The sequence below is a fragment of the Lissotriton vulgaris genome, chromosome 6 (genome assembly GCF_964263255.1).
Source record: "Lissotriton vulgaris chromosome 6, aLisVul1.2, whole genome shotgun sequence".
In the NCBI taxonomy this organism is placed as follows: Eukaryota; Metazoa; Chordata; class Amphibia; order Caudata; family Salamandridae; genus Lissotriton; species Lissotriton vulgaris.
This window is the reverse complement of record NC_141694.1, coordinates 1,270,295,824-1,270,317,474: the sequence shown is the minus strand read 5'-3', so window position 1 is coordinate 1,270,317,474 and position 21,651 is coordinate 1,270,295,824. Positions and strand designations below refer to the sequence as shown.

General features: G+C 51.0%; 1 protein-coding gene across 1 annotated transcript in view; it reads left to right on the top strand.

Moving 5' to 3' along the window:
- Window positions 1-21,651, top strand: part of CNKSR3 (CNKSR family member 3) — a 211,473-nt gene that overhangs the window by 118,392 nt on the left and 71,430 nt on the right. The window contains exons 6-7 of the mRNA XM_086927390.1: window positions 586-705; window positions 16,883-16,942. Coding sequence (XP_086783516.1) covers window positions 586-705; window positions 16,883-16,942 — 180 coding nt within the window. The remainder of the gene's footprint in view (window positions 1-585; window positions 706-16,882; window positions 16,943-21,651) is intronic.

Below are 21,651 nucleotides of genomic sequence, written 5' to 3'. Positions count from 1 at the left end.
AGAACAATTTTATTAAATATATTATCATTCTTTTTGTTGCAATACTAGCAAAATAGTACAACATAGGGTTTTGTGTACAAAATATGCAGCAAGTGAGTAGTGCTACTGTGCCCACACCCATCGGGTATTAAATTGTGATGTTATGATTTTTATTTTGTTTGCAATCATTTAGACTAATGCATAAGTTAGATAATGCACAACAAATTAAAATAGCTATAATTTGACAGTCTTTAGTATTGTGTTTTCTACCTTTTTGTTTTAAACAGTTTTTAATCATCAGTTATAAAAAAAAAAGTACCTTTTGAGGCAGAATTTTAAAGGTGACACAAGCGACCAAATATTTAGATTTCTTAATATTTGGCTTGAAATAAAATCAATTGCTATAAAATCAAGACATAGCACTGTTCGTGTTTGACTTGAGCACAAAACCAGAACAAGAGGGAAGGATGGTACTGCAGTAATAAAAATAAAACATTTATAGCAAAAGTCTTCTTTGCAAAATATGTGTTTACTTCTGTTGGCAAACATTCTGTGATGTAACATTTTAGTCCCAAACTTTTTTTGTTGTTGTATTTTTACTTGTAGTCCAAAGTTATGAATGGAATTTGTGAAAAGACCATCCAGTTCAGCAGGGATCCCCTCATGAGCCAGTGTGCCTGCTTGGAGGAGGTCCATTTGACGAACATTAAAGCTGGAGAAGGACTGGTAAATACCACTTCATTACTTTTCCCACCGTCCCCACGATCTGGTAGTTGTGTAGTAGGGAAGGTAAGCATTTTGAATGCAATAACAATGCAAAAGTCAAATACTTGGCCACACCCTGGTCTAGTCATGCACAAAGGTACCCCAAACCCACCTCCTCCTGGTTATTCATTAAGATGAGCCAATAAATGTGCAAGTTGCCCTGTACATCTCATTCAAGTAGCCATTTGGCTGTTCTATGTTTTACTGCACGAGTTGGCGCTTTGTGCTCATTTGTCAAGCATTGAATATGTTTTTAGTTATCCTGTAGCAGCACCACTGCTCCACGTTATCTGGTTGATGTATCTTTGTTGTATTTCTTCTTGAATTAATATAAAGCATTCTGCTACGCTGTCGAGGGGGCAGGGCTCACTACAGATGTACTTACGAAAAAGAAAATTCAGGATGTCATTGCTATCTTAGGTTGTGCTGTATACTTCTTGAAGATGAACTCATAGTGATGAGGTGGAACAGAAGAGATGGGAAAGAAGAGAGCAAGACGTGAGGAAAGGATGGGACAGCACTTCCCATATAGGCCACACTGCAACTAAACACTCTTCGATCCGAGTACTCTCCCATGGCGTACTGTACTATATTTCTACTAATGTGTTTAGTGGACAATGGTATGTAGCTGGTGTGTGGTGTCAGGCTAGCAGCTATTTGCAGAACAGGATTTCAGGATTCAAGCCTACACACTTAAATGGAGAGCCATTTAAACTGGGGTAGCGAAGCACGGTGAAACTCTATAGTACTGTACTTGACTGGGTGAAACCTTCCACATGGATAATAACTTCTTTCACCGGGATTTCAGAGCTTGATTGTTCAGGGAGTGTCCTAATCGGGAATCAAGCTATTTTGCTGTAAGCAAAAAAATGTGGGCCCAGTGTCCATGTGAATTCTCATGCTGAGCCGGTGGCCCACAAAAACAAACACCTTCATACCGGACACAGTCTGGCTACAGAAAGAACATAATCCACCTAACCACCTTGCAGAATGCCCAGTAGGAATAGTCTAGGATAAATTAATTATTTTGTTTTGGTTAGGATGGTTGCCTTCAAATGCCCATGCTTCGGTTCATGCGCACTTGCGGTTGGCCACTTCGTGCTTAGGTGCCGATCTACCTCTAAACGAAAATTAGGCTTGGTTTTTAAAGGAACAACATTGATTATTATTTTTCCATTGGAACATTTACCTTTTTGCATAACAGTTGAACACATTGAGCAACTTTCATGGATTTGTTTATTTTTTTAATTGAAATGAATACCTTTAAGACTACAGCACCTTTACTGTACTGCTGCTTGGTTGGTTTGTTACACATGTTGCTTTATCACTGAGGAATGACTTCCTGGTCTGGCCAGTCTACCAAAGATGAGCCACCAGTACTGATTTTTGGGGACCGGCACTTATTTGTCCTTATCTCATATTAACCGCAAGCAAGAGATGGAAAAAAAACACAAGCGGGAAGGAAGAGGGCACAAAGGGAGAAAGCAGGGACCAACAAGTGTGAGATAATGGGGCAGTAGTGTCTAGTAGTGGATGAAAGAAGCCTGCAGTGAATTCAAGACTTATGCATACTTGGTATTTGTGCACTGATTCCTGATAGCACCGCCGTAGCAGAGCTTTGGTCTCTGACCCTCATTCTATTAAACCTTAAAAACTGGATGACCGGCTGTGAGGAGCGGTTTATTGGGGGACAACATGAACCCTGCTGAGAAAAAGGAGCTTGCTTAAGGTACAGCAGGCCTGCTATGTGAGATGGAGTCTACTGGGCACAAGTAATGGCATCCTGCTGGGAATGAGAAAAAAGTCTGCTGGGTGCCGGAGGAAACATGATGAAGGTGCCCCGAAACTTAATGATAGGAAGCAGGACCTTGGAGGAGTGTCATTTTACGGTCCCCCTCCCCATTTTAATACTTGGTGCCAGACTTTGTAGGCGTACTCGTACTTTTGAACCAGTGATTATTACCTGGCACGCAGATTTCAATTGTGTGGCCACGTCAAGAGTTGTTCAAACGACCTGAACAAAACCTCTTGTAACAGTAGCAGGAGGGAACTTGTATTTTTTTTTGTGCTTCTACGTGCGTTTGGCCAGGGATAGGACAATCTTTCAACACTGAATGGGCATTGAGTGCCAGCTCTCCTGAGACACAATTTACTCACAGTATCGTTCTAGAAATAGGTTGTAGAAGTGGAGGATGTCTCCCCAAAGTATGCAGCGAGAGCCAGCAAGTATAGATATTCTCTTGATCCTTTAGCTACTAGTCTTAGTGGGGAGTCTGCAGGGATTTGTCAAGAGGTGGCTGGGTAGTAATCCTAATTGTGTGCATCATTGTTGTGTGATTCATGTAGGTAGAGTTTCATGCTAGTTACTCAGTTATGTGGAAATCAAGATTATAGATCATCCACATTTTTATAGTGCATTTAGAGCTGTGGATAAGTAATGATGTGATTACACATTTGATCTCACACAGAACTCGCCTTTTTTTTAAACAAACTTTATTGATTTTTCATAATCCGATCAGATGCATCCTACATACAAACTCAAAAACTACATTATATCAGCAGAATTCAATGGATAATTGTGACCACATCATGTCAAGGCCTAACAACTCGCTAGCTTGTCTGGGCCGCCCTATTCAGTGTTGTAAGGAGAGTAGTCCCTCCTAATGTAGGGGGTCATATTCCTTCCTTCGAGTAGCTTGGCCCCAAGAGGCTGAGTAGTGTGTCCCCTAGCTTATGCGAGCACTGCCCACATCGATTCAGCAATTCAGAAAACAAGGAGCACACCCCCCAGCACAATCCCCCCATAACCTCGCCTCCCTCCTTCCCTCAGAAATATCGCTTTCCCTAACAGCATCTTTGTTGCGCATTATTCACTCCGCACTCTCCGTCAGATTCCCTATGTCAGTGATCCATGTCCCTCCTGGGGCGATGCACCCACGGTAGCGACCCTATCCACCCTCTCGCCCTGTGGTTTGCGGTTGTGGTCTCATGTTGCAAAGAGGACCCCCAAAGCCGGAAGGATCAGTCCTCATTGTCAGTCGGATTTTTAAGCAGGTCCACCATCGTCACCCAGGCTCTTGCCGTGTCCCACAGTTTGTCGTTATCAGTTCTCTGAACTAGTTTGAGCCTGAAAGTCCCCTCGCAGTCTGCCTACTTTATAAAGTCCCGTAACTAGCGTGCAACACTGGGGGCTGTGAACGCCTTCCAATGACTAGTGATTTCACGTTTGGCTAGGACTAACCCCAAATCCAGGAATTTACTGGTGGTTTTGTTACAGCAAGTTTGGGGGAACCAATGTAGCAAGCACACCCCTGGAGTATACTGCAGTTCCCGTTCCGTCACCTCTGTCAATTTAGCCAGGACCTCTCCCCAATACCCCTGAAGCAATGGTCAACCGGAGAGCATGTGCAAAAACGCTGCATCCTCCAGTCTGCAGCGCGGGCAGGCAGTGTGGGAACCAAAAAACTCATACATTTTGTGAGGAGTGAGGTACGCCCGATGAAACACATAGAATTGGATGAATTGAAATCTGGCGTTTTGGGAGCACTTCCATACCCGTTCCATTAGCATCTCCCAGGGTTTTGCCTCTATAGGCATTCCCAAATCAGCCTCCCATTTAGTGCGCAATCCTGCAAGAGGAGCCCTTAAGCCCGGTGTCATTATTCGATACAAGCATGTAACCGCCTTGATCCTACCCACGGAGGTGACCACATACTGGCAATGGAGAAAAACTTGTGGTGCCTCTAACCCCTTTTTCCAGTGTTTGTGCACAGCCGCCGTCACCGCCACATGCAGAAGAAAGTCCTGAGCAGGCAGTTCGTGTCGTTCCATGAGATCGTGGAATGGTAAAAGGGTACCGTCCTCGTATAGATCCCCAATGGATGAGATCCCAAGCTCCTCCCATTCATGTAACCGCTGCCAGTCCCCTCCGTGCGGTAACTCCTCGCAAAATCACACCGGAATCTCGGGCGCATATGCCGGGCATACTTTATTAAGCCTCAGGGCCCTATACCAACATTGCAGCAACACTCAAAGCTCTCTGGGCACCTCCCTTTCACGCATCCGAAGCTGTAACCGAATCCTAATAAAGTGGCGAAGCCCCAGGTCCCTGCCTCTCTGATCTACTTCCACTCCCGGTTTCCCTGCCATCCACTGTGTGAGCCATTGGAACTGAGCCGCATGGTAGTAAGCCTTGAATCAGGTGCTGCAAAGCCCCCTTCTTGTCAGCAAATGGGGTAGGGTTATGATTTTTAGTAGTGCCACTCGTCCCGCAACCGACAAAGGTAGAGATCCCCAGAAATCAAGGATACTCTTAGTGGTCCGCAGGGCCCGCCCTATGTTGCCCTCAAATCAGGAGCCTCCTGATAAATTCTAACCCCCAAGTAGGGTAAACAACTACCTTCCCATCATACGTCAATCCCCTCAGGAGGATCACCTCGCCCCCTGTGCAGCGGAAACAGGCAGGTCTTGGCCCAATTAACTTTAAATCCTGCTACTTGCCCCAGTTTCTCTAGTAATTCCCGGGCTCCATGTAAATCACCAGTGGTATAAGCAAGGAACATCAGCAGATCGTCGGCATATAAGGCAATATAGTGCATCTGGCCCATCCCCTCTAGACCCCTGTAATGTCTCCCTGTCCGCGCATGAACCGCTAACGGCTCCATTGCCAGAGTGAATAGAAGGGTAGACAGCGGGCAGCCCTTCCTCGTCCCCCTGCCCACGTCCCAAGCAGCTGAAATCGCCCTCCCCCCCCCCCCCGTCCGAACCCTGGCCGTCGAGCGAGAGAGGGGAAGCTTCGTCCAGGCCACAACCCCTCCCCCAAGCCAAAGTCCCTCAGCACCCGAAACAGATACAGCCTCTCTGGGCTGTCAAAGGTCTTTTCAATGTCTATAGATAGCACACACGCCTCATCGCCTCCTGCCGCCGCCTCATGCATCAGTTGACATAACCTCTGAATATTCATGGCCGTGTTCCGGGTAGGAATGACCCCAGACTGGTCCCCGTGCACCAGAGTGGTCATGTGCACCATCAGGGGACTGGCCAAGATACCGCTCAGGAACTTATAGTCAATGTTTAACATCACCGGGGGCGATACACTGTTCGATCCAACTCGGACTTACCCGGCTTAAGGAGTGGTACAATCACTGCCTCCCTCGTCGAGGCAGGTAAGGAGCCTTTCTGTTTTGATCAATTGTAAAGGGACACCAACTGTGGAGCTAGCACATCTACAAAAGTGACGTAGAACTCCGACAGTAGCCCATCAGTACCTGGGGTTTTGTTCTTGGCCATATGCTTGAGAGCTCTCTAGACCTCACCCAATTCTACCGGTCGGCCCAGGTTCTCATCCAGGGGCTACTCATCAATAGTCATAATCTATTAATAATCCCTGCCCATGTGCGGGATCCCGGAGCATATAGAAAATACATATAATATAAGGCAAAATGCGAATACATATAAATATATATGTACATATACATGTGAAAACATATATTTGCAGCCCAACACATTTCCCAACTGGCAAAACTGCCGCAAAATTACATGAATTAGCATACAGACAATAGTACTCTCCCAACCCCTAAGGAAGAGAGAAAGAGCAGTGAACATTTGCATACAACAATGCTTTATTGCCATAGGAAAAAGCTGTAATTGCAGGCATTTGCCAGTAGGCTGCAGTAGAGTATAAAAAAACCAAGAAAATTGACACCTTGCCTTTAAGGCATTGAAGTAGGGGTACCATGCCTTTAAGATCTGAAGGCGACCCCCTGCTCCCATGGTGCACCACAGGTGGCAGTTGGGTCAGTTCTTTTTGGAGGTGCATAACACCTGAGTAGATCCACAGTAACATCTCATAACTTTATGAACATGTTCGTCCGGGGAGGTGGGCGGAAGCTTATGACTTTGAGGAGTATAGCCCTTGATGAAAACTAGGATTACAGGTAAGTAATAAATCCTTCTCATCCAGGGGATACTCATCAATAGTCATTATCTATGAATAGATAAGCAACCTCATAGTTAGTATAGGTAGTCTCCTGTCGTTCCCGCAGCGAGTTAGCCCGTGGGGTGCACGCTACTGCAGCCCTCCAGCCAGTCCCACGCCGCCTGCGGGGTAAGAAAGTAGTGGGGTCTCCTCGTTTGCCGTCACCCGCAGAAGTGCCGGAAAGAGCATCGCGTAGGGGAGATGGAGCTCACGCAATTTTCTCTTGACAGCCTGAAAGGAGGACTGTTGATGTTGGACCTCCCTTGTATAATCCGGGAAGATCAGCACCTTACTGTTTCCTATTTGCAGGTTCTGCTGTTCTTGAGCCCTCTGCAGGATAAAGTCCCGGTCACGGTAATGTAACAGTCTCGCCACCATTGGTCGTGGTGGAGACCCAGGTTTAGACGGGCGAGCCGGGACCCTGTGTGCCCGCTCCAACACATAGAATGGGGAAAGGCCTTCTGGCCCCACCTCTGTCTGCAACCAATTCCCCAGGAACCTGACCGCATCTGCTCCCTCCTCTCGCTCCGGAATCCCTACTATGCGGAGGTTGTTGCGCCGCGAGCGCCCCTCACTGTCCTCTGCCCTTACTTCCAGCACTTTGACTCTGTGTGGTACTTCATTTTAAAGAGTGGCGCAGGGCTGCTATCGTATCCGTAATGTCCTTCATGTTGGTTTTATGGGTCGCCACCCTCTCCTTAAGCTTCCCATGGTCATCGTTCAGTAGGGTGAGGTCTGATCCAATGGCGTCCATTCGTTTCTTGAGTGCCTCCCGTGAGGCCACAATGGCCTGCATAATTTCGCCCAAGGTGGGATCCCCGGGCCGTCCCGGTCTCAGTCTCCCAACATCGCCATCCTTATAGTCTGTGTGCTGTTCCGGCTCGTCCAGGCGTAGGATCTCAAAGCCCTTCTTCTTTGACACTCGGTCCATGATAATGGTCGGGCACTACTGAGAGTAGCAGCGTCGGAAGAGCCCACAGTCCCGCTCCACACCAGCACGACACCGTCGTCCCTCGAGGACCTCACCAGAAATCTCAGCCCCATGCTCCACTCCGGACTTGTGTAGGACCAATTCGGCTTCCGCCAGCCCACCGCCGTGGCTCTGCTTGCCACTAATTGTCATGTGCTCCCTTCTAGCAATAGAAGGCACCCAGCTCAAGAGCGTCGCCCCTTCGCAGCAGAGCTCCAGGTCAGCGCCGGCCCCCACCACCAGCGCCGTCAGGAAGGCCCGTCAGAGGGGAGTCTGTGTCGGGCTGCCCCACCTCAGGGATGAAGACGCCAGGCAACGTCACCGGTGTCTCACCCGCTAAGAGGTGGCCCAGCACGCCACCCGCCCAACCTCTCCACAAGTCAATCACCAGTGTAGAGGTGCTGCGATGCGCCACCAGAACTGTAGGGGTCCTGCTGTCTCAGGGCTCACTGGTGTCCCACGAATTCGCCTTCTAGGGCCGCCGACCAGTGAGTCTCCCAGCCTGGAGTACCATCTTCCTCTGAGCGCCATAAGCCGCCCGCCAGGCAGTGCCTGGAAGCCCACCCGCGCATTCTGCGGTCTTTTTCAACGTCAATCTCAGCCGCAGGCAAGCTCAGGGCGGAGCGCAGCCACTGCCGCAAGACAAGGAGCGCCCCCAAAGTCTCTTGTAGCTCCTCCCGGGAGGGAAGGCGATACAGCCTCCGGGGAAGGCGAGGTCCCAGGGTACACCCCTCCATGTCTCCCCGGCGGAGCCCACAATGGATGCCCAGGCCGCAGCGGTGACCAGAACTGCACAGGCAAAGATGGGGTCCCAGATCACGCGCTCCGACCCCTCTCCTCCGGTTCGGTCCGCTTCACAGCCCGCTCCTGGTCGGTCCGGCCTACCGGCTCGCAGGTGGCACTCTCCGGGTCAGTCCCAGGGCCTCCGCAACCCCGATCGAGTGTTCAGGACTAGTGGCAGTGAAGTAGCCCGCGTTGATCCCCCAAATGGCACCAATCCTGTCCTGGGCGCCGCCATATTAAGGACAGGCACCCACATCCGACCAGCAGGGGTGTTTCTGCCCTCACCCGCCTGTGCGTGGAGCCTCCTCACCGTCCGGGTATAATGAAGCCTCGACCTCCCGTCCGGCGCCGTCAGTAGGGCCGCAGCACCCGCAAGGTGTCCACCGGTCTCCAGAGCCGCCACCGCGGTCAGGCACCAGCTTAACTGCACGGGGCCGCCAACTTGTCCGCCTCGGCAGCGGCCCACAGCACCGGGGAAAATCAGGGCTCTCCTGCCTCTTAGCAGCGCCGGCGGAAACCCCATTCAGGAGGGGCACCATTCAGTCTGCTATGAGATGCGGTGCCGGGGTCCAAGTTAGCTGGCCGGGATCATTTAGTTTCGAGGGCAGCCACGGAGGAGCTCCGGAGTCCGCCTCTGCCTACATCGGCGCTCAAGCCACGCCCCTTCACACAGAACTCCCATCGCGCAATAAACAGACCACGCAGTTATAGGCGTAAAAGGCCATTTATTAGACCAGAACTGCGCATAACAATAGAACAGTAAACAATAACAGAAAACACCCCACTCATACATCCCCCCCATTCGTTTCAATCATTCATGTCAATACTGAGCCCTAGCGGCTCCAAACACCCTCCACTTGCCGTCAATCACCCTTCCAGCCCCCAGCCATTGCCAACTTCAAACCAACTTCGATCCGTCCTGACCAAGTCTCCCCCCCAAGGGATGGGTATGCCCGCTCTTGACCCCCTATCCCTTCGGAACCTGCCTACCGCAGCTCTGGCCTAAACTGGCAACGCAACAAAGCCAACCCAAGAACCACCTCTAACTGCCGGGTGGGTGGGCGGTCTTTTCGAGCTCCCTCCCGATGGTGCCAGGCGCGGAAAAGAGGAAGATCCCTTCCTCCCCCGCGCTTAAGTACCCACCCCCTAGCTCGTCCCCTTCCCCTGCCTGGACTATCCCCTGCGCGAAAGACCCCGGGGAAAGACTAGTCTGCGACTCTGCTTTCCCCGGGGCCCGGCATCGCGCAATAATCAGACCACACAGTTATAGGCGTAAAAGGCCATTTATTAGACCAGAACTGCGCATAACAATAGAACAGTAAACAATAACAGAAAACACCCCACTCATACATCCCCCCCATTCGTTTCAATCATTCATGTCAATACTGAGCCCTAGCGGCTCCAAACACCCTCCACTTGCCGTCAATCACCCTTCCAGCCCCCAGCCATTGCCAACTTCAAACCAACTTCGATCCGTCCTGACCAAGTCTCCCCCCCAAGGGATGGGTATGCCCGCTCTTGACCCCCTATCCCTTCGGAACCTGCCACCCAGTGGACCCCCTGTAGGGCGGTACACTGCCCCACCCCCCCCACCAAGGGGCCGTCCGTGCAAAGTCACTCCCTCCGACACCAGATCGACTCGTTCCACAACTTGCTCACCACATCCCTCAGTTCCATCATATACCATGCATTCCCCAGACGAGACAGATGCACACCGTCCTCCCTAAAGGCTAAAGGCTCCTCCAGGCGAAGTCCAGGATGTGAGATAACTTTCACCCCCTTATCAACACAGTAGAGTCTCAATGCCCGATTCAACTTTCTCCGGGCCTTCTCAATGGCCCCGTGTTTCATGGCCCCTCTCCAAACTTTACGGGGGACCAGCTCCGTCCAGGCAATGCAGGCCCCCGACATCCTTGATTTAAGCACATCCAAGTCCCTCTGCATCAATTGCAACAGAGCCAGTCCAGACAATTGCACCAGGTCGTTCTCGCCCAGATGGATGATCAACAGATCCGGGCACCCCCTTTGTGGGACCATCTTCGCGAGCCAGGGCAGTAGTGCCCCCCATCGCATTCCGCTCTTTCCCCACCATTTCACCTCGTGCAATTGTCCTCTCAGTCCCAGGTTACGTCCGTAAACCTGCTGGTCAGCGTACTTGGATGCCCAGTGCACAAAGGAGTGCCCCACGATCCACGTCACCGTCTTACCACCCGGGCCACCCACGCAACCTACGAAGAAAAAAGATGTTAGAAACGGGCAAAACAGAAATCACAAACCAACAACCTGCCTGGGACCCCACCTACTTTCTCACATACCGCTCGCAGCAGCGAGACTTCCAACGACCAATACTCCGGATCCAGTCCCAGGACCAACCCAAACGAGCCGCTGCAGTGGCAGCCCCAATACGGAAAGAATGAGTACCAAACCCCGCACCATTCATCCCCAGTCGACCCAAAGCCATCCTCAACACCGCCAACAGCTGGCCCGCCGACAACCTCGCACCCGAAGTACGCTGGAAAATTTCACCTCCCCGCGGGCCCCCAGCCCCGCAGAAGGAGCGCCACTCTTGCACCGGGCAAACCGCCCCACCAGACTCGTTCAGCCACACCCACGTACCACGGCCCATCTGATCAGTCTTCGAGCGGCCCAGCCAAATCCCCAAACGCCCGCATCCACCCGCACATCCTCGTACAACCGCCCGGGCCCCCGCCTCGTGCCCAGCAACTCAGACACGCGAAACGCCCCGAAAAACATCCACACCATGCACAGGCGAAACAAGCCCACCTCGGCCCCGTCATAGCAACACTCAGGCAACACCCCCACCAGACGCACCAACAGGTCAAACGTCACCGCCTCCCGCAGGCGCCTCCCCCCGACACCCCTCTCCCGGCCCCACCCCCGCAACATGCGAGCCAGCACCACATCCTTGGTGGGGTCGAAACCCAGAAACAGAATACAGTGAAAGGAAATGCCAGCCAACTTTCCAGAAATCGTAGCAGCAGTCAGGCCCCGGTCCATGCAGGAGAGCACATAGCCCCTCACACCACCCAGCACCTCCGACTCCCCACTCACCACACCATCCACCGTCCAACCCATAAAAGAACTAAATTCAGACCATGCCAACCGATATGTCCTCCTTGTGGACGGTGCCAACGAACCCTCCACCAGACCAATCATCCTCACTCCCCCAATGCCCAGATGCCGGCCGGCAGCTCGGTCTTGCAGGCGTCCGCTCCCGGCGCCAGATGTCGGAACCGCTGCCACTGCGAACGAGACAAAGCATCCGCAATGTCATTATTCGCCCCAGGGACATGCTTGGCCCGAAACACCACATTCAATTGCAGACACGCCAGCATGAACCTTCGCAACAGCTTCAACACTCGCAGGTCCCTCGCCCTTTGGTTATTCACAAGGTCCACCACCGTCATGTTGTCTACGTGGAAAAGCACCGTCCTGTCCCGAAAGTCATCCCCCCACACCACCAGGGCCACCAGCAAAGGGAAGAACTCGAGAAAAGCAATACTCCTGCCCTGCTTCATCCAGGAGGCCGGCCAGCTCTCCGCGCACCACCGCCCGTCCCAAAAGACTCCAAACCCCGCTGACCCAGCCGCGTCAGAAAAGATCTGGCAGTGCCACACCGCCCTCTCCTCATCAAACTCCAAGGGCACTCCATGAAACTCCTGCAAAAAAGCGATCCAAGTCCGTAGATCCGACCGCACCCCCAGCGAGATCCTCACCCGGTGATGCGGAAGCACTGCCCCCGACATGGCCATGCCGAGCCGCCGACAGAACGTGCGCCCCGCCCGCACAACCCGGCAAGCAAAGTTAAGGAAACCCAGCAGCCTCTGAACCGCCCGCAAAGGGATCCTCCTCTCCCCCACAGCCCACTCCAGACACTCCAAAATCTCCTTCACCTTAGCCGCAGGCAGACGCGCCAACCATGCAACCGAGTCCAACTCGATCCCCAGGAACGTGAGGCAACAGCTGGGACCAGCCGTCTTCTCCGGCGCAAGAGGCACCCCGAACTGCACCGCCAAGGCCTGGAAACGCAACAGAGCCCAGCCACAATCCCCCGACCCCGCCCTGCCCAGGAAGAGGAAATCGTCCAGGTAGTGAGTGACCTCGCGGCACCCGCTCACCCTCACCATGACCCACTGCAGGAAAGAGCTAAACAATTCAAACAAGGCACAGGAGATGGCACAACCCATGGGAAGGACCTTGTCGACATAGATGGCACCCCCGAACTGCATGCCCAAGAGCCCGAAATCCGCCGGGTGAATCGGCAGGAGCCGGAAAGCTGACTTGATGTCGCACTTCGCCAGCTCCGCCCCGGGACCACAAGAACGCACCATCCGGACCGCATCGTCCACCGACGCATACAGCACCCTCGAGCCCTCTTCCGCAATGAAGTCATTCACAGACCTCCCCTCCGGCCATGACAAGTGGTGAATCATCCTGAACTCCCCTACCTCCTTCTTCGGCACAACCCCCAGTGGCGAGACAATCAGGTCCGGCAGCGGCCAATCCAGGAACGGCCCCGCAACCCGCCCCTCTGACACCTCCTTCCTCAACTTTGCACCCACCACACCCGGCAACTCCTTCGCTGACTTCAAATTCTCTGCCCACCGCCGCTCCCTGGGGCCCTGATAACCCACCCGAAAGCCTTCGGTGAAACCCCAAAAGAGCCGCGCCGCGGCCTCGCGGTCAGGATAGCACGCGAGCCACGGGGCCATAGCCTCCACCTTAACCGGAGTAGGCGCCCTTCGGGCCAGGCTGTCCTCGCCCCCTGGCGTTCCGCCACTGTTCAGAAGGGGTGGCGAGCGAGAGGCACTGAGTGATGGGGTGCTTCCCTCCGCACTTAGAACACTCATGTTTAAACTTGCACGGGTACCTGGAGCAGAAACCCCGACTGTAGCTCCAACACACTCCTGAGGTGGCCCCCCCCGGCTTGGGCGGCTGTCCGGACACAATGGTGCTGGGCACAGTTCCGCCCCCCGCCCCGCCCTGGGCGGGACGCGTCGGAAAAGACCGATACAACACCGGCAAACCGCTGGCCGTATGTGTAGAGGCCGACGAGTGCGACGACGCCATCCACTGCATCCAAAGTTCCTGATCCACCTCCCCCCAGCTTTTCTCCGGATCGGCGCTGACCCTGGCCCGGAACTCCTCGTCATAGCTCAGCCAAGCAAACCCCCCAAACTGCATCTGAGCCTTGCGGATGATGTCCATGTATTTGAACAACGCAATCGCCCGATCGAGATACTTCACACAATAGACGCTAGCATAGATCAGAAAAGCCGAAGTCCAATTCTCCATGGTGATAGGCACTCTAGGCCGCCTCGTCAATTCCCACTCCTCCTCCTTGGAACCCTCCTTCGCCTGAACCTCCCGGTGCAGTAACTTAAAAACATCCACAAACTCATGTCTCCAAATCTTCTCCCTCATTTTCTCGGACAAATGTGACCCCAACGGCATTGCCAGCCCCATGTACGGCATTTTCTTCGGGACCTTCACCCCTTTTTCATCTTTCCCATCACTCTTGTCAGTCTGCACCCCCAAAGTTACCGACTTACCATCCACCTTCTTACCATCCTCAGGTGGACCGCCCGAAGGCGCCCCCCCCCCTCCCTCACAGACCCATCCCCCACTCCCACCGACCGGCAGGCCCGCTTCCTCCCCTCCCCACCCCGGGGTGCGTCATCCCGAACCGCCCACCAGGCACTCTCACCTGTTAGTGCCTCTGTCCGCTCCCGGGGCCGTCCTCTGGACTCCTTTCCACGGGCCTTCACCGGTCCAGTCTTCTTCTGAGATCCGGGGTCGACCTGCAAGACACCAAGGTCGTCACCCCCCGCTGCGCGGCCTACGCCTTCCAGGTCATCCCGCACCTCCCCCTCTTCCAACTCCTCGCTCTCAGCACTGTAATCCAGTTCAAGCACCGGTTCCCGATCCACACCTTCAGTCGAGACACACTTCACTGCACGCTTCACACCCTTGGCTCCACACTCGCGGCCACGCTGTACGGTGGCGCCACCAGAACTCGTTGCCCGATCCCGCGGGGGAGGGACAGCCGCCGCGGACTGCCCTACTGCTTCCGGCCTGCGTCTTGGAGCCGTGTTGCGCCCCGCTAGGCCCCCCTTGACTCTGCCGACAACTGCCGACTTGGATCCCCTCCCGCCCCCCAGGTCGCTCGAACCTGGCAGGGCCCCGGCACCATCGGGCCTCAAAGCCGTGCTGGCCGTCCCTACCCCGGCCGCGCCCCCAGTAGAGTGGGCGGCCAGGCCTGACCTCCTTAACCTCGCCTGCCGGATCTCCTCCTCCTGCCTCTCCGCCTCCCTCTCCTCCTCCGAGGTAGGGGTGGGAGGCCCCTCAATGTCGGGGCCCCACACAGAACCAACCCGGGCCCTAGTCTCCTCAGCCCACCTGGCCTCCTGAATCTGTTCCAAGATACGCTCTCCCCTGGCCCTCTCCTCCCAGGAGACAGAACCCCAAATCGGAGGGGGGAGCGGCTGGCCGTGGCCAAAAAATTCGCCCCCCCGTGGGAAGAACCCCACCTGGTGGAAACCTTGGACCCAACCCGGGCCGCCAATGGGAACCAGAGAGGGGGAAGCACTCCTGCCCACCGCAAGCCCAGGCACCAGCGGCCGAACCACGGCCGGGGTGCCCGCCCTGGAGCCCCGGGACAAGTCAATCGGGCCGCCCCCAGACACCCGCAGGTCCAGCCCAGGCCTGTCCCCACTAAAAGAAGCCCCATCCAAACGAACCAAGGCCCCGGGGGCCCCGCCGTCACCCTCCGACCCGACCAGGCCCTGCGCAGGCCCAGCCCGGGCGTCACCTAGCTCCACCCCCTGCGCAGCACCGTCCGGCGCCAACAGAGGACCCTGGAGCGGAAGCTCCTCGGGCACGGCCCGCACGGCCGCCCCCGAGGCCCCAGGCAAAAACTCCAATTGGGGGAAGGGGCGTGTGGAAGTCGTCCGACGCTTCCCGCCCCGCGCAGTATCCTTAGGGACACCCGCCCCCCTCCTGGCCCCCGAGCCACCCTCCTGAACCTGGTCGTCCTCCAGGCAGGCGAAAACCGCCGCCTGCACCCCCGCCGAGGCAGCCCTCGTGCCTCTGGTGGCCCCCACCCAGGCCTGGTCCATGACCCCGGGCCTAATCAAGTCATCGCGGCCGGCCCTAGCGAGCAGTAACAAGGCCTCACGGACCTGTTCCGCAGACACCCCAGACATCCCGGCCAAATCAGCAACAAAAGCAAGAGAAAGAAGTACAAAACCCAGCTGTCGTAAGAACAGCTCCGAGAACAATTCCTAAAAATATCACTAGGCCTCAAACTACGCACTAACTACAACTCTTTTCGAGCTCTCTCCCGATGGTGCCAGGCGCGGAAAAGAGGAAGATCCCTTCCTCCCCCGCGCTTAAGTACCCACCCCCTAGCTCCTCCCCTTCCCCTGCCTGGACTATCCCCTGCGCGAAAGACCCCGGGGAAAGACTAGTCTGCGACTCTGCTTTCCCCGGGGCCCGGCATAAGGCTTAAGTGTCACTGTCTGCACTGGAACAAGGCGGGCTCATGCAAGGCATGCTAGAGGGTTCATGAAGTATTCTCATCTGAGCAGGCAGGTAGACGACTAGCAAGGCTATCCTGATGCTGCCTGCGCTTGCCCTGTGCTCGCTTATTATGTTCTTTTGGTGTAGGGCTTGACTGAGTTGTTTGTGCCATTGCGCTCTTTTTGTATGGACTGGTCAAGTGAGATTCGTGTGTTTGCTGCACAGTATATTTGATTTGAGGTTTTCACTGTTTTTCGATGTGATATTGTCACTGTTTAACAGAAAAGCGCATTAATAATGTGATCTGATGGTGTATATTTATGTAACTGTATTATTGCACCTCTACTTGTGTCTATCTGTTCAGTTCTTTAGCGGGAGGTTTTGTGAAAGAAAGGTAGTGTCTGTATACTGTCTTGTTTATTTGCTGTGCTGTGTGCCTTTCCTTCTATTATTGTAGATGTGTCTGATCCTGGTTCGGAATCTTGAAAGATGAGCTGTGATACTCTGGAGTTTGTTGAGAGAATGTTTTATGAGCATTGCATTTAGCATTTTGAGCTTAGTCTACCGTGTGTCAGTTTCTTACAGTATCCCTTTAAAAGTTTTTTTTAATTTATTTTCCTACTTTTATTTTTTTATAAAGTAAATTTGTGGTGTTTGATTCCCATAAATATGTTGCAATGTTTTTCAACGTTTGTAGCCTGTATTTTAAGTTAACATAATTTAACATTAACATTGAATATTCTGATCAGTCAGGTGTCTGAGTCTTTTGTGCACTTATGCTTTTTGTGAGCTACAACTAGAATTAAGAAAAATGTAATTGCCTTAGAGTCCACATTAATGCCATTGCGTTTGTTTCCTTTTACTAGGGATTGTATATCAAATCAACATATGATGGCCTGCATGTAATTACTGGGACCACAGAACATGTAAGTAAATGAGTGAGATTTATCAGCATTCACTTTTTTCCTCCAGGGGTTGGGGAGAGTTTATAATTGTTTTGTTTCTACAGTTTATCATAACCTCACAGGCAATGCTAGCCGCATTGTCCCTGTCCCGCTACTGACTTCTCGGTCTCCCCAGGTGTCTGCGTTGTGCCGACTGTAGGTAACCACTATGTCTGTTCTTCATTTATGCCCTCAACATTTATCACGTTGTGAATGTTTTGAAGGTGGTGACCACTTGCTTGAATGCCTGGTTATGTGATGACCATCCCTGGGCATAGAGGGCTGCCACTGTGCGCCTGAAGGTGTTCCTAGCATATGATTGTGTGTATATATATTAAAGCAGGGTAGCAAAATTAATGTTTGAAGGCCCAAAAGATTCGCAGGACCGTCCATAGAATTGTTCTGGAAGAATGGTTCTCAAAGGCTTAACCTCAAGGTCTTATCATAGTTCTTCGTGGTAGAGTGAGCACACAGCATCAATACTTCTGCCCTGGCCAGGTATAAAACCAAGCCTGATTGTTGAAGATGTGTTTACTTATATTTTGCAAAGAGCACAACAGATGGAGCCTATCAAACACGAAAACGCAACAGTGTATATATTCCAAGACTACATTCTACCCTGGTAGTTAAAAATGCATGCAATTCTTTTTTGTAGATGAAGACGAGGGTGAGGATCTTCGGTTTGCTAAACATGCTAAATGTTTCCAGTGATGCAGAGCGCTGGAAACCGCCAGCTCAAATTAAGCAGTGTCTGGAACAGGCTTGTCTGACGATCATATGTCTGAAAGACTTGTACTGACTCCCATGATTGCCGAGACCATTATCTGAAACTTTGGAATTCCTTATTTAATAGGGTTTCAGTGTTGAAATGCAAAATTAGGTTTTTTGCTATGTGGTAAAAACACGAGAATAGGCATAAGATGTCAGATGGTGCCAGTACTTATGTCTACCTTGGCCGGAGGAGAGTGGTTGGCAGTTAGAGATTGGAATGGCTGCACCCCCCCTTTCTTGTCACTTTCCATTATAGTTTAAATATATTTCTTTAACCTTACTTTTTATTTTCATCGCTCAGAGACTATTGTCTCTGCAGTTGAATGCAAAGTTAACGAAGGTAGATGTGATGCACCAAATGGAGTTCAAATAGTGGTGTTGATTGGCGTATCTTGGTCTAGGTGCGGAAATGTCCGGCCCATAGGGGAATGCATCGTCTTAGGCCTTGAATTGCAGAATGCACGAACCACATGCTGCTAGAACAGTAGATATCGCAACCACTACAGGGAGAAAGTCAGACCCAAGATGCCACCCGAGATAGCTTGAAATACCTGAAATCTTGGATATAGCCAGGGGCAGTAAATATACGTTAAACACATGAAAAGGTAATGCTGCGGCGGGCCCAACTTAAATGTGCAAAATCCATGCACACCCGGAGCTTACACACATAGCATTGCTTCAAGAAAGCCATATCCCTAGTAGTGAGGGGAGAAAATCCAGAAATTGAGGGGCAAGTTTACCTCACATTGTGCTTAACCTGTGTCAGAAAGGTGCTTTCATTGGTTAAATCGGGGTTTTAATGGTGTGTTTTAATAACCTGGTAGGCCTGGAGTGTTTGATACACATTGCTAAAAAGGCAATTTAGATGTGGAACCCGTCGCGTTGGTAAGTTTATATGCTCCTAACGTCACACCTGCACAATTCTTCAACTAGATCTGGGATCTCTAGTTGCACAGTTCTCACTGATCTACAGGGGAGACTACAGTTTTATACCCATCCCAAATGGTTGCATTTCCTCTTCTCCCAGGTGCTACAAATGTTAAGAGTAATAAAATAGTTTAGAAACTGGAGAAATAACTGAAACTGGAGACACCTGAAGAGATACACATTCAAGCAATAGAACGTACTCCTATTATTCACACCCTCCCGATCTTCATATCAGATGAGATATGTTCTAGAGTACTCCTATCTTCAGCACAGTTAGCATGTATAGCAAAATGAATGGTACAGTCAGTCAGTCTCAGTCAAATTCTTTATTCAGCATTTTCCTTTTAACACCATAGAAGTACAGTAAAAATGAGGACATATACAATTCAAAAAGATCACATCATGAGAGATACATCACTATTTATTGTAAAACAAGTACTCCCCCCTCCATCTTTCTGACAGGACTCTGCCGAAATCGTTTGGGGAACTCCTGCCGGATTACCTGCCTATCGCAGTGTGTCCTTGTGCGTGCAAGCATCAGCCCACTCCTCGCGGAACCTGCTTTGCGGGTCCCGCATCGTGGTGATTTTCGACCCGAGGACTTTGGAGTGAAGAGAGTGGGACACTTGCTGTGACTGAAGTGGGTGCGTGTAGCGGAGCAGGGCTGCGAGCGGTCAGATTAGGACTCCAAATCCCAGGAGCCCTTGCCAGTTGTAATTCCATCCACCTGGCCGGCTCTCCCTGCTAGCTCCGCCCATCTAATTAGTCTCCTCTATAACTTGAAACTATTCCTTCCGCAGCGCGGGAGCGCGCCGGGAGAAGCCCGGGACAAGGGCGGGACCGTCTGTGGCCGTCAGGGGCTGAAGGAGGCTGGGCTGGGCCTAGTCTCTTTGATTTTGGCTTTTGTTAACAATAATTTGTTTTACATGTTGGTGCTTTGGAGGGGTATCTTATTGTTTCTGCCACTGTTAGTGGTATTGAGCCTTGCTAACAAAAATATGACGGCTAAAAAACTCCGATCTGGTCGAGTTTTAGTAGGGTGGTCTGATTCTAAAACTAAATCAAACCCCTTACGAAATAAAATTACTTCCTCCCTGCAACTGAAAGGCCAATGTCAACTTTTTAACTTGTGGGAAAGAGGAAAGGATAAGGTTGCAGAGGATACCTTAAGCACTGCCACACTAGAGAGTAAAGTTTCAGAGCCAGTTCCTGCCACCATTAAGGATAATTCTAATTTAATTGTGGTTCCCGCCCCTTCCCATCCTGGGTCTCCCTCCTATGAAACAGCGGGGGGCCTCCATTGGTTATCATTGATTCACAGAGGCAACTGGAACTTCCCCATGGGGCATCGGGTTGTATTCCTTTAAAAACTCCCAACTCCATCTCTTTACAATTACCTTATTCGGTAGTGCCTAATCTCAGGGAGAAATCTATGATTTTGCCAGATTTACCCTCTACTCCTATAATTCCGGAGGGTGATTACACTTTACCTGATATTGATATAATATCTCAAAAAGGGCCGTTGGAACTCCTTCAGGTTGTTGCCAGGGCTAATTCTAATATTATTGAAGCCCCGTTAATTTCTAGTTCTCGTCCTCTTAGTAGTACTCCTTCTAATAAATTAGATTTTTCTTTGGCTCCGTTAAATTTTACTTCCTGCTCTGGCCCTAATTTGAATAATATCCCTGTGAGCCCTCCAAGTGCTAGTGATAATCTCATTTCTAATTCCCTATCTTCCTTGGAATCGTTGTTATCATCTATTCTCAGTTTACTGGAAAAATTTGTTGGAGGTTCGGATTGCATCCTTGAGACGGTAACCCAAATCCTAAGGGTGCTACTACATAATAAAGGTGGGTCCGTCCTCGGATGCCATCCCGAGCACGACAACCTAATGGAGTCATTAGTTGATAATAAGAGGTCTCTAAATGAAATGGCAAGACTTGACGAAGTTCAAACGGTTTCACATCCCTCTCCTGAAGGTCAGAAAGGTAATAAATTAGCAGTTACATTGGCGGATCCTACTGTCGACAATGTAACTTCTGCAGGAGCCAACTGTATCGTAACTCATGATGATGAGATAGAATCATTATCTGTCTCTACTGTTACTCAAAATTTAGAAGTTCCTTCTTTATATCCCATATTTATGACACAGGTAAAAAAAAGAGGAAGAGGCTCCTATCGACTTCCCTGGTACTGCCGAAAAGGCAGTCCCCATAAAGCAAAAAAAGAATAGAATAAAAAAGAGGAAACCTGTTCGAAGATTCTCTAAAAAGAGGCAGAGGAAACTTATATTTGAAAATAACTTAGAGGCTGTATTGGAAAAATCCTGCCGGACTGAACAGTCCCTTTATTTACATGCTGATATAATTGGTCCTCCGAAAGTAGATCAAGTGACTGTTGGGTCTGGTCTTACAAGTCCCTCGAATTGCCCTCACCCTATTGTTCCTCTATTACCTGTAAATCTTCTACCCTCTACTCTTAACCCTCTGGCTAGGCCTTTTCATGACTCTCCTATAATTGTGCCTACTCCCTCTGTGCCAACTAGGGATAAAACAAATTTAGATACCCTTTTTTTAGACTTTTTTCCTTTATTCGATACTGATCTCATCTTAAATAGATCGGTTCTTCTTAAATGTTTTCATGAGATTGAAAATTTAAAACTAATCTTAACTTCGGACTTGGATGTGGTATTTCTTCCTAATGTTACTCTAGGGAAAACAGCAAGGGTTAAATTTCATTCTAAACTGATTTTGAATCACATTTTATAGTAGGCAGAAGAATTACAAATCAGAGGGATTGATGTTACCCCATATTTTGTAGAGGAATGGAGGAATAAATTATCCACTAACTTGCCAACAATCTTTGATACAAACTCGAACACTACAGATTGGTCCTCAGTTAGATCGGAGGAATTAAAAATGTGTTTCACAAAATGAAAGGCAAGTTCTTTATAAAAATCCTCCCCCTCCTAAACAAGTTTTGATGGATGATAC